This window comes from Pollicipes pollicipes, unplaced genomic scaffold, assembly GCF_011947565.3.
Source record: "Pollicipes pollicipes isolate AB1234 unplaced genomic scaffold, Ppol_2.1 Scaffold_3447;HRSCAF=4054_pilon_pilon_pilon, whole genome shotgun sequence".
NCBI classification, from domain to species: Eukaryota; Metazoa; Arthropoda; class Thecostraca; order Pollicipedomorpha; family Pollicipedidae; genus Pollicipes; species Pollicipes pollicipes.
In genome coordinates, this window is record NW_023596297.1 from 8645004 (window position 1) to 8658827 (window position 13824).

General features: G+C 48.6%; 2 protein-coding genes across 6 annotated transcripts in view; both read right to left on the minus strand.

The window, feature by feature from the left end:
* LOC119091707 (troponin I) overlaps positions 1 to 10276 on the minus strand; it is a 34214-nt gene extending 23938 nt beyond the window's left edge. For all 5 annotated transcript variants that reach the window (XM_037214543.1, XM_037214542.1, XM_037214538.1 and 2 more), the window contains exons 1-2: positions 10197 to 10276; positions 1555 to 1605 (exon numbers count right to left, since the gene is read on the minus strand). In XM_037214543.1, the coding sequence (XP_037070438.1) occupies positions 1555 to 1577 (23 nt within the window). In that variant the 5' untranslated portion in view covers positions 1578 to 1605; positions 10197 to 10276. The remainder of the gene's footprint in view (positions 1 to 1554; positions 1606 to 10196) is intronic.
* Positions 10277 to 12026: 1750 nt separating this feature from the next.
* LOC119091575 (PDZ domain-containing protein 8) overlaps positions 12027 to 13824 on the minus strand; it is a 15379-nt gene continuing 13581 nt past the window's right edge. Inside the window, exon 15 of the mRNA XM_037214384.1 lies at positions 12027 to 13746. Within this exon, the coding sequence (XP_037070279.1) occupies positions 13522 to 13746 (225 nt within the window). The 3' untranslated portion in view covers positions 12027 to 13521. The remainder of the gene's footprint in view (positions 13747 to 13824) is intronic.

Consider the following 13824-nt stretch of genomic DNA (forward strand, 5'->3'; position numbering starts at 1 on the left):
TAGTTGAACGCGCAATCATATATGCCAAGTGTTCATCGACGCACGCGGCCGCACACTTGCACTCGCAGGCAGAGCAATTTGACGGTTTTCAGGTGTTTCTCAGAATGTTGAAAGGTGGAATTTCTGAGCTAGAAAATGATCTGAATGGAAAATTATATTTCGGGCGAGGGTGTGTCACAGTTGGAGGCAGCAGAGTAAAATGTTTTTTTTTAATTTTGTCGATTTGTAAGGGACCTGGCGCATGGGATCTTTAATTGCACCATTAACCCGCACTGCCGCACGCTATTTCCGTTGCCGTTTCCGCTACTTGCCGCACAGGCCAACTATTTCCTACAAATTTCACTCGTGTTTATGTACGAATGATTGTTTGTGAGAAAGTTCGTCAAACATGTCGGTCAAAAATGTTCACTCAGATCCAAACGCTCTGAGAGAAAATGTTTTCCTCATACGTGCTAGTGGAAAACGGAAATCCAGCATCCGTCAAAATATTTCTTACGCTGAGCACGAAACCTAAGCTGCTGTGTACAACCAGCAACGAAATTCCATATAGCACCTGTCCGTTACACTCATCATCGAAGACAACTATTGAAAAATGGCATTTTTGGGTTTCAGAATTGTCCGGAAGAGAAATCAGATGCCTGGACAAAGCCTGTTTTTATTTGAGTCTATAGGCGAGATTAAGCTATTGTAAATTTTGCCAATGTGTAAGCGGGCTCACCTTCTAGCCCCTTGTGTGCAGCCTTGAATATCTATGCCCCCTGTGGAAATCTGAATCTGAATCTGAACGTACTGCGTAGAACGTCATTAGCCCAGTGCCACCGCGGTTGGCTCTTAGCCACAAGTGCCTGCGCGTTTAGTTACAATAAAGTTTGTGACCGGATCCGACTGACGGCACGCCGTTGACGGATGCAGACGTCACCCAAATACGGCAACGGCCGGCTTTGGCATTTAATAGCACGTGCTGTAGTGGACTTTCAGCTTTTCAACCAAGGTGACCTCAAATAGAATGTGGCTAGATGAGCACTAATGTGCTCCTATGAGCACTAATGTGCTCCTCATCTAAACAAAGTATGTGACTATTAGAACGAAGAAATACTTGGAAATCAGACTAAAGCGGTACCCTTTAGCGAATTATGCAACGTGCAATGCTGGCCTCGGAGTAGATATAAATTTCACATCTACATACTACACTTACAGACATCAGTTTATATTTGATCCTATGGCCAAGGATTGTAACCAAGGCTCTTTCCAAAATACATCTTATTAAATGACTGTTTTAAGGTTTTACACTATAACCGTAGAGGGGACGTTCATGATTAAATTTCAAACCCATATTGTTTTACATTGCACAAGCACCAAACCATCTTATAATTGGAATTATAGAATCCATTTGCTGCTTTTATGTGTCAGTGAGGTCGCATGTTAAGCTTCCTTTTACATTTTCCAATAAGATGAAGTGAAATCAAGCGGGCAAGGCTCGCACGCGCGCGCAGTGCACGCACGTCGGAATCACAATGCTGATATGAATTACGAAGTGATTGGACGACTGCTTACCTGTACTCTTCGTCGTCGGACATGTTGAGCTACTGGTGAGGTGACCGAAGCCTGCAACAAACATATCAATGAGTTAGCTTCTTGAAAGGGATAAAGACTACTGAGGGTGAGATTCTCTGACAAGTACGTAGTTGTTCATGTTGTGAGGCTTTGAAAAAATACCCGCAGGCAAGCACATAAGAACAGGCACGATACTTGGCTCAGCATGCTGTTTTCCGCTTCAATGCATACTATTTCAACGACAGGCATTGCGCTGATGCGATGTAATAGTATGCGATAAGCATACTATTTTAGCGACAGGCTCTGCGCTGATGCCATATAATAGTATGCGATAAGCATACTATTTCAGCGACAGGCACTGCGCTAATGCAATATAATCGCATGCGATAGGCATACTAATGCAATGACAGGCACTGCGATACTGCGAAAGCCGCGCTAAATGAAGGACGAGTCGCACTGTAAGTCAGACGTGTCTACAACTGTGTGGGACCAAGCTGGTTACAGCTGGTCCGATGACAGGCAGTATTTCTGCCGGATCTTTGGCTGCGCTTGAGCAAAGGCCGTTGGCTTCGCCACGAGGCGAAGGTTGTAGGAACATGGAGGTCTTAAAACATTTTTTCCTACAGCCCCATATGAAAAGAAATGTTTAGCCTCGCAATGTTGGGTGTATGACTTCAACTCGCACTTGCGGAGTAGTGGAAGCAGGGAATGTATCGGTCATGCCTCTCCCCGAAACACTCAGAAACGGTCCATCACGTCTTTTGGTTCCTCAAACCGATTTGCGTCCGGAGTTATACAAGAATAGAGAGTTAAAGGTTACATAAGAAAAAGTTATGGAAAAACGGCCTGCGGGACAACCAAAAGATTAAACTTTCACGCATCTTCGGCGCGAAAGGAATGCTGTTTAACCGCCCTGAACTCCCCAAGTCTTCATGCAAGTTGTATCAGTAGCGGATGCAATCTGAACATCTAGTAGTGCAGATATTGCATAGTTAGTGCAAAACCAAATAACAGAGTTCACGCTGACTTTAAACTGAACTGAAACAAGGCCTGACCAATAAGCGCTGTTTGCCCATCTGAAAACAGGGCAGGGTAGAATGAACTTCAGCTTTGTGCTCCGAAACCGGTGAGTTTTGCATCCCTTTGACTCCAAAAAACAAACAGTTTGACTACCTAGATCTCACATTTCACCTCCACCTCTGGTCGTGAACAGTCGACATCGTTTTACTTGCCTTAAACATCATTAAAAGGGACTGGTTCATATTTGAAGACATTGGGACATGCACCAGACAAGGTGGGAAAAGCTCACTTATAACTATTGGTATGTTTGAGATGTAAAAGACTTGTGTAGCAACTTTAGTAGACCTTAAATGTCATCATCATTACGTCATGATCGGATCATCATTGCGTCATTACGCCGTCATCATTACATCACGATTTTATTAAGTCACAGGACGGTTTTATGATGTCAGAGGTCAGAGTTGCCACTGCAGCCGATGACGTGACTTGCAGGTGGTAGTTCTACGTGCCGCAAGGTGGCGTTGTTGATTTGTGCTTGTGAACTCAGCGCACGAGCGTAATGTGCGTGTGTTTTGAGCTTGCCTCGTGCTGTTTCCACAAGTTTGTCCGTGATGGCATCTTCTTGCTTGAACTGACATTTTTGGTTACTGCGCTGCTCTTGAGTCTTACTGCGATTCTCAGCCCCATGTATGTCATATTTAGATAATTGTCAAAATGGCTATGTTAGTTATGACGGAGAGTTCCAGACATGCGATGAGCAGCTGACTGTCAGTCAACTGAACTCTGTCGTTGCGATGCTGGTTTGGTGAGTGTGTGGCATATGTGTTTGTCAACAATCTTAAGAAGGCAATTGCTGTTGGACAACATTTGCTTTGTTTTCATCGGCTCTACGTGCGGAAATTTCCATGATAGGCAATGTTTTGTCATCCCGTTTACACAAGCTCCTGTGATGCTTGGGTTGTATCTATTGGGAAAGTGACTCGAATTTTAACGGATGCATTGATGACACGCGAAGTAGCCCAACAAATGTATGTATGTATATGTATGCGTACGTTTACATATAAAAACTTGATACATACATATATATATATATATATATATATATATATATATATATATCTACACGTGCATGTGAATATGCAGGATACATATCCGTACATCTTTTGTTTTTGACTCAGACATACAAGCCAATGAAAAGGTCATCCCGCCAATTGTAAGACGACATTGTAAGCTACGGTCCCCAGTGACCAGCTGAGGTCAGTTATGGCTGAAACGCGTGATGCCCTGGCAGCAGGGCGCTGCTGGCGCCGCCAGGGCCTCTCGGGGCCTGCCGGGGCCTCTTGTACGCACACGCGGTATGTGCTGCGGCGGCAGTGTCCAATGTTGCCACCTCCCGCCCACCTTTCGCCCCCCTCCCCCCTCTCCCTCCCCGTCTGACCGGGTCATTGACAATAGCGACTCCCTGGGATCGGCCCTTCCCGGTCGCGGTGACAGCTTTGCTCCTACTTAGTGGAGCTCTGGGGCGAGTGCGTCAGTAGATGCACAACGAGCACTCTACCTTTTGTAAATAGCCTTACTTCGGTCATTAACTGACGGCTCGACGACGTTCTAACCGGGTGATGGTGGCGCCGTTAATAAAAGAGCGGAGCGACATGTAGAGTAGTACTCAGCGTCTGACGCGATCCAACATGGTCAGTTCTCACGAATTTTCACATGGGATCGTCTACTTTCGTAATGCAAAGCACACGGTTTACAGCAAACCGATGAACGTCAAGACAGCCGCAGCACCTGATATACGACAAATCAACAACCCAAACAATGCAAGATACATCCTAGTGCTATCAGAAATTAAGACACAGCATCTTCCGTTACACCGGACACGCCGGGTAGAAATGGAGATGATGACTTCATTCGACGTATCGGGAATGACTGAGAGGCTGCATCTTCGGCAATTAAACCATCATCGGGGAGTGGGGCGAAATCAACCGCACAGAGTGCTCTAAACACCGCCCTGCTCTACTCTGAAAACTGTTCTAAACAAACAGCTCTGAATAAAAACAAATCATTGGCAAACAAATATTGACCAATTACGTCATGAAACGTTGTTATGGTGCCAAAGTCGCCACCAGAATTGTCACGTCAATTTTGCCGCTATGGCGGACGGCAACTCACTTGTGGTACTTATACGCGCCACATAGTGAAATTATTTATTTATGCGCGTGAATTCAACGTGCGAACGTAGGTGCGTAATTTTTATCTTGTATCGTGCTGTTCATGCATATTTTTCCGTGAGGACATCTTTTTTTGCGTCTTTTGGAATTTGTGTTGCTGCGTTATCGGTTTTCAGCCTCATTTCCGTCATATCTAGGTAAGTGCCCAAATGTTTCTGCTAGTTATGGCGAAACGCGGTTCACGTCCGAGACACGCAATTAGCGGCTAAAATTGGCTGTTATCCAATTGCCGTCTGTCGTTGGGACATCTATCGCTGCGTCGTCATATATGAATAATTTGTAGCCGTGATTCTCTTGACCTGAGCACAGAACAGCCAGTGAGGCAGGATGCTCGCGTGACATTGCTATGCCGCCATGCATGTCTGAGTGACTTTGCCGTAGGCGGTGCGTCATAAGCTGCACAAGTTCATATGCATTAAGCTCAGAAACAGCAGGGCTTGAAACCTTAGAAGTGATATGTTAGTGCATTGCAGAAATGATCATGAAAATAGTTAGTTTAGTCCAAAACAAAATGCAAATATCAGCTAATTTAGCGAACAGTGAGTACAGGGAAAAAAGCTAGAAAATATAGAGTATTAGACATGGGTTCCGCTCTAATTTGATGAAAACAGTGCTGGGTCAGCCGATGATTGGTCCTCCACTCTAAAGATACCCCAGAAATGTCCGCGAAGGAAATACAGACTACTGAATTAAAAGCTATCGTTTACCGGACAAATATTACCTTTTACACCTATGCGCGTGCAAATATATTGTGACATCATTTGAGAACTGGAAGTATGCTCGTCTCTGTCACAATGCTCGTTTTTGCAAACAAAAGCCCATGTGAAATTAAAGTGAATGTTCCACATCTGAAGCTATGAGGTGAGCATCACATATGATGAAATGAGCGCACTTGTAACTGTAGGTGTGCTTTTATGTGCAAAAGTCTGTTCTAGACAACAAAAGCTCACTATTTGGTAAATATTCCCCTCCACCAGCTTGTGCGAACCTAGTTCTGCAGACTTTAGGTAGGTTAGCTTTCCCACCAGAATTTTAGAACTTTGAAGTAGAGTGACGTATTTTCCGCAGAAGTCAGGAAAATAGCGCAAGACAACCCTTTATCATAGAAGAGCTGAATTAAACACTAGAGATTAAAAACTTTTCCATCCTTTCCAATAAAAAATTGCTACCCATCATTTCACGTTGTTCGCCGGGTTGTAAAATGCGACCCACGCGACCCTCATGCTACACCGGTGGTAGGAACGCTGCAAAGCACCATGCCTTCCATTTGGCACGATGCATCAGCTGCAGACGGCCATGTTTTGATCAGACCCAGGAGCGCGGTGCCGCCCACTCTAAGCCGTTACACTGGGCACGCCTCTGGCGCGAGGGTCGGCGCGCGTCTCACCCGCGCTGTAACGCTAGCTGAGCGGCGCGCGCCATATTTAGGCGCGTGACGCGTGAGGCTGGCCGGCAGCCAATGACGGTACGCGGCGACATGTAGACACCGGGTCAGGCTGCCAAAGGACAGACGCACATCCCTAGGGCCATGAACACACTGCGCGAATCCGGACGGCCGCGGCTCAGACACGCACCTCTGTAGTCAAGGACGCGGGAATCGGAGGGGGGGGGGGGGGGGGAGGATGGAAAAGCTCTCGGAACGTTTACGATTAGCCCTATGGGCGCTGACTGAAATGAAGCAACCAAAAAAAGAAGGAAACACCCGTCCCCACTAAAAACCGCCACCACCACCTTGGAGAACATCCCTTGCGCTTGTTTGCATGAATCTATCGACAACTTGATGTAGATAGGCAGAGCACAGCCATGGAGCTGGACACGCACCCTGTGACAGCAAACCGTCCTTCTCGCCAGTGAAGGTCCCTGAGCCCATCCGGGGCCAACTACTCCGGCCAGTGGGACCTCTGCGTCAGGGCGGGGACCGATGTATTATGCGTCCCTCTGAGAGCCTCCAGATCGACCCGGGAGCCCCACTGCCGTATGGCAAGAATGGAAACCGGCATATATCCTGGGCTTAAAGGGAAATATCGGAATAAGGAAGGACATGAATGGGTCACCTAGTGTTCTACTCACGGGGCTCCTATACGGAAAGAGGACAGGCCTCTTCTGTGTTCAACGGACGTGCCTATCAATGCACGCGGCCGTCGGCTGACAGTGATAAGATGAAGAGAACTGTCGCTTCCGAAATAAAGGGGGTTAAATCTGCTTAAGGGGAGTTCTTTTCACAGAGGACCACTCATCACGCTCTGGACCCTTTCTTGTCAAGACTCTGGCCACACATCATCATCACTTCAAAATCATGCTGTCGGGGAACTGGTGCGACGACGTCGCCGAAGAAACACCCGCCGCAGTGGATGCTTTGCTTTCGAAGTAGCTGTGTGCGCCATAGTTGTCGCAGCTATTGTTGACAAATATGGAGGTCCCGCATGTCATCGCATACGTCATACTGGAATCGCGAAATGCAAATTAGGGTAGGTCGCGTGAACTAAGCATGCAAGGGGCATTTAAAAGCGATGACATTCGGTTTTCAGTAGAGATGCAGAATACTCTTTCGACAAACTTGTACCGACAGCGCACCGGCATCAGAACATCACCGTCATTGGCACCAGGTGAGAGCTGGCCGGCGCTGGATTATTGGTAATAAGGCACGGTTCGTTCGCGTGGGTTTGTGGTTGGTGGACCGCGTTGGGCCACCATCACGCAGCCGGTAAATCGTCGATGAATTGCAAATATCGTAATACCGGTGCACGCGGTCCAACAAGGCCGTTTGCACTGGGGTTATACTGGAAAAATGGCGTTACGTGTGATAGGCTAGAGTCGACGACTTTCGGCTGCTACCAGCATTGGTGGCACATCTCAGGGCTTGTAACATAAGCCAGAAGTTGCTCGCGCCAGCAGTGTTGACATGGCTAGTGCAGCCGCCCTGTGTATTGACTTCGAATACACTTTTCGCCGTGCCATGCCCCAGTCACAACCCATTGGGATGTTTTCTATGCTCTGCGGACTGGCTGGCGCGTCAGGCCTGCTTTTCAAACATGTTGGCGGTTTATCTTGTTGACATCCCTAGTGGCCGACAAATAGCACCAGGGCTCAAAATTGTAAATTGGGTTCACGCTAAAACTACGAGGGCAATCCAGTGATGGTCACGATTTTTATCATCCTTTTGGAGGTGACTATCGCTAGCCAGCCAAGTGTCAAGTGGACTAAATCTAGTGCACCTAAACTAAGAATCCAGCAGCGCTATACTCGAATGTACGGTCGCCACAATGGTATGAATTGAATTGTACGCTTTTTGCGAAAAAAAACTAAATGAATTCCAGAAGAAAGCACATCAGGGTGAAAGAACCCTGATTTGAGAAACATTCTATGGAAATGGTTTTATTGACGCTGCATAACGTTCCTCAAATCGCTGAGATGTTACCCCTTTTTTAAGTCAGCGACGTAATGCGGTCATTCTCGAAGACGCGAAAACAAACAGCTCCTATACATAAACTTATGTGTAAAATGTTTTTTTTTCACTGCCGGGTTACCAAGATATGCTGCTCTGACAATAGAACGCTAGGTACGTAGGATACGCAGCAGTGCGCCAACACTTGGGAATGTGACAAGGCATACCCCGGTGAAACTCTATGACTATATCTTTAATAATAGCACTGCGGAGTGTCACAACTGGGCCAACAAGATGCACTAAGTAAAAAATTTGCAATTGTTTTGAAGTTCAAAGTCGGGGTGAATGTTCTGGGTCAGCTCCAGACTTTTTCTTTCTTTGTAGCCTCAGATGCTAGTTCTGAAATGTGCAAGTTTGGTGTATTAAAGACAGTTAAGTTGGATATTTGACATGGCCTCCGTAACTGTGCGGGAATTTCACATTGATCTCCTTCATAATTTGAATTATCATAACTGCCGTGTTGAAAAACTTCTTGTGAACTCCTACAACCAAGCCCGCGGTGCACATGAAGTGAGATTATCAGAACGTCTCCGCCATTATGGATATGAATGACGTCACACAAATGAGCGTTTGTGATAGGCACAGCGGGCGGCGTAAGCCATGTAGCGAGAAATACATTGACGGATGATTGAACATGTGTGTTGCTATACCACGTGATGAGCCGCTGGTATATACGTGCTTAGTAAGCACAGTCTTAAAACGAGCTGGGTATTCAAATAAATAATGTTTTCAGAGCCAAAACACTCCAAAAGCAGCCACCATGTTAAACGCCATTAAAAATGAAACTGAAGTCATCGTATGACGTTTCGTGGCAAATATGACTCCACTTCCCATGGTAGTGGGGTCATATTTGTAGGTGTGTCTCCTAATTAGAGCATTTTGGCTCCCTATTTCTTCACAAATATTTTTGAACAATTGGCGTGTTTCTAACAGTACATGAAATGTTATCGACTGTATGAAATAGTCTCATCTAACAATAAGTGAAAACATTAATAAAGGTGGCATATTCCCTTCACATTCATAGAGAAGTCAACTGGCTCGTAGTGAGGTATCGAACAGAGGCCTTGATTAAATACTACTTTTCTTCAACATGCAGGGACATGTCTACATTCCGACGCCAATAATTACCAGGACACGAGTTTCATGGGCGGAGGTGTATCTCTTGAAGTCATTTAGGCAATAGAAACCCGAGTTACTAAGAAACCCGATTTTATATACGCGGTATTTCATAGAAACCCGAGTTATTTGTACTGCATTCGTACTTTTTATAGGAAAAAGTACAAAGGACTGCACATCACCTTGGAAAGGAAACCTAAAGAAGCCTTTTAATGTCACCAGGTCATACCTCTATGTCGTGTGAGTTTGCGTGCTTCGCAATTTTTAGATTACTTAAAATCCGCCTTGTCATGCGGACACAAGCGGTTCCAGTGGTTTCATAACACGTTAAACCCAGTGGCGAAAGGAGAGCCGGGAAACTGAGCGGACCAAACTACATTTTAAAGCCAGGTATGTCGCACAGACATTGCCTCTGTATGCAGATCGTGTCTTTCGCGTAGCAAAACGAATAAATTAAGCGTTGCAGTGATTTGGCGTACCGCAAATAATTACTGAGCTGTATGCGTCGATGCTGTGGAGCATTTTCCTGGTTCGTTAATTTTGCTGCCCTTTTTTCAGAAGCTCGCTCTTCAAGCTGTAACAGTACGATAAAAGGTCTGTTTTTAAACTGGTTGATAAAAAGTCAGTCATTGTTCGGACTCTTCGCGCATGAGCGGCATGCATAGGCATACTTCAAAGACAGCATAAGTTAACTGGGAGGCAGCAAGCTCTGTACACCAACTCCAGTACGCCGAAGGCCCCGGGCAACCTCAGTTCTCGCGTGGTCACAAGGCTTCGAGCTGGGAGCGTCGCGAGCTGTACGCTAGCCGCCGCCGACAGCGGGAACGTACCTGAGAAGAGGAGGGGGAGGACCGAAAAGAGCGGGAGCAGCCGGGCCACTGAGCGGGGCGCGGGCTCGCCTGGCTGCCCCCTCCGATGGCGTGTTGCCAGGTCACGTGACCGCCGCCGCCGCCGCCGCCAGCCGCACCGCCAAACTTCATTGCCAATCGGTTGGAGAAACGTAATGGCGTTTAGCGAAATGACACCACGCGAGGAGGCGACGCTGACTCGCGCCGCGGCGTCACGGCGTGACGGGGTCCAGACGTTACGCTGCTCTGCGTCAGGAGGCGACGCTGGCCTGCGTCACGACGTCACGGCGTCACGGAGTGACGGGGTCCCGCAGAAATCTTGCTCCCGAGATCGCCGTCGACGTCTCTTCAGAGTACCGACCGTCCCGTCAGTTATCGTCACGTTGACTCATATAATGCAGCATGACACGGACGTTCCCGCCTTAAACAGGTAGAGTATGTCAGGTGTGGTGCTCTGTGGAGAACTTGAGAAGCGTAAACACGGCAGAAGGTTGTGTGACAGGATTGACGGGAATCAGCGGATGCAAATGGGTACGCTTGGAGCGAATGTGGCAGGCGCCGAATGCATGAAGACGTTGTGAATTACTTAAGGACAAGGGGCTTCCAGGGCTGATATCCAATGGAATCCTTACTACTACAATCGGTGGTTGTGCGGGATCCCTATAGATTCGAGGCAATTGATTCACTTAATGCATCTGGTTTCGTTTTTGCTTCGTTTTTAACATTATCACCAGCCAAATGGTGGATGTGGGTACTGAGGTCAAGGGCACACAGCCGCGCACGGGGCAACATGCTTCCGCTTTCCCGCATAATAGATGGTAGCTTGTGCGATCCTGGCCAGTTCATATCGACACCATTATATCATGCTATTATATCATGCTATATCATGTCATGCATTATATCATATCACGCTCATTTGACAGCTTTCAACTACGTTTCAGAAGCAATGAAAGACTTTGATGAAAAAAGTTGCCATGCTTCGGCATTATGAGCCATTTCGGAATTCGGTCTATTTTTTAACTCAGGCCCATACAAGTCCATATTGTGCCACAGTGCTCACATGCATAATGGTATCGGTTCAGACAAGATCATGAAATTTGTCGCATCTTTGACGCGTGACACCAAGACATACGCCGGCGTCGATAAAAATACTACAATTACAAAAATATTCGCCGAATTTGAATGAAAAAGTCATGTTCAAAATTTGGGCATAATGGGGATACGGGGATGGCAAGGCATTGTCGTACCCCTCACTTTGAAATCGCTCCAGCACCCCTGTAGACTGATGTAGGGACGTCAAACAGGGAAGCCAGTGATGAAACGTTTAAAAGAACGCGGGACCAGTATAAATTTGTGGGCTAACATTTCAATGCCACGTCTGGTAATGCAAACTATCAAAGTATAATAAATCAAAGCATGATCAGCGTGCGCAAATTCATCAAAAAACTCCCAGGAGGCAAAATTTTTGAAACTTTACAGCAAATGTATTCTAACGCATCATTTGTAGAAGTTACCTCAGCTGCTGTTAATTTGAGCCAGTCGTGCTTGTGCTCAGCATGCCCGTACGTTCTTGTGGACGTGGCGCTCAGGCCTATCCTGCCCACGTGTGGCCGCACTATCCTACGTGTACCGCCTCGGCCGCCGGACCGGCTATGTATACTCTATTATTTCGCACGACCCAGACATCACTCCCGCAGGTTTACTGTCGCCGTGACAATTACGGCGGGACCTTACGCGCGGCACCCACCTCCCGCGTTATCCGGTTTTGATTGCAAATGGTGGTGCAAAAACGCATAGAACATTAGACAACAGTTACAATATATTCCGAAAAGACTCCTCCAACCACAGGGGCAAATTAGCACACACTGACATGGCGATGCAGCAAAATGCAGGCTTAGATCGGTTGGACAGATTCCTGTCTAGGTTCAACAGCGCGGTAGACTACCACGTACATCAGACGGACAGCACCCACATGAATAAGTCCCCTGGCGAAAATGACTTGGAGTTTGTGTAACAGAAAGAATTCGACTGCTATTCAACTATCCGAAAGCATCACTCAACGGTGCTTCTAAAAGGACCGCAAGGTACGCTCCCGACTTGACTCTGTTTCCAGACAGCCGACCTACGTGATTCTAACACGATATGGCGCCATCCGAATCGGCATGATGTTTTGGGCTCAGACTGTATGTGACATTACGGCTAAAAAGCATCCAGGGTCGCTCACTCACGAGCTTAAGACTTGACGTATTCGACTGAAACTACAGGGGAATCGAAGGGCGTGTCGGCCCAGACGGACCTGTAGAACTCTTAACACCCCATGTCTGACCGCTGCAATGTCGGAGCCATATGGCTTCCCCATACGTTAGGTCCTGACACAGCTATCAGCTGTTCTGCCACGCCGGGACTATTGGGACGCTGGGACGTGAGCTTCTCAATACGCTACAATACACTACGTCGACGCACGTCTCGGTAAAAAGAAACAGACCAAGGCCGCCATGAACCGAGCCACATAGAGCAGTACTGGCTGGTTGAGTGGGCCATGCGCCGTAAGATCGCAACAGCCAGCGAGCACGCATCCATGTGCCAGGACAGCACCGGAGGACGCTCATACGTGCACACGACGGAATGAGTCAAGCGTCTCACAAACAGCCGACCATACATAACCCATAAGTAGATAGCAAAATACCGCCCCAGACGCGGCGCTCACAAGCAGCCATCGTCGCGAGCACTATCACCAGCACCAGTCGCCACAGCGAGCACTATCACCAGCAGCTGTCGACACCGCGGGCACTATCACCAGCATCACAGTCACGCCCGTAAGCAGATATGCAGAGATTCGGTGAGCTCAAGACGAAATCGGACTGCACTACCAAGCGCCAATGGTGGGCCGTGACGGCCGACCGACAACCGGCGAGGCTGGCGGTTCTGCCGCCGCCACGGAGGGCGGGTACGTACCGCCGCTCCACCCCGGCCCGGGCACCGGCCAAACAGGGAGAGATAAACACCGGGCTACCATGGGAAATGCTACGCGAACCAGAGGCGTGGCGGCGGGGCCGGGCGGGCCACAGATGGCCACAGACGACCGCAGCGCACGCGGGAGAGCCTGGCGAGGAGGCCGCAAGCCGCCTGCCAGCGCCCGTCCCATCATGGCTGCGGAGAAGACCCAGAGCTTCACATCACCAGCCCGGCTTCGCATTTGAGACTACGCACCGGCCGGCGAACAGCCACTGGTGGGAGAGCCGACGTCCAGCGCTGAGGAGAGGCGCGCGCGCGGCCTGGGCCGGGCGGCGACGGACGCCGGCCGAAGTCACTGCTGGACGGCGCCGCCGCTCCGCGCCGACTGCTCGGCGTCCCGCAGGCCGGCGTTGTAGTACACCATGAGGATGCCAAGCATCTTGGTCTTCTCGTCCGACTGGGCCAGCAGGAGGGCGCAGCGGGTGCGCGTGCTGGGCTGCTCGGCCTGCCGGTCGGCCTGCAGCAGCTCCTGGCGTCGGCTCTCCTCGGCGTCCAGCTCCGTCTGCAGCTTCGACACCTGGCGGCGACGCCCCGCACGTCTCAGGCGACGCAGCTCGCCACCAGACCGCCTGGCCCAGTAGCCAGGCGGGGCTCA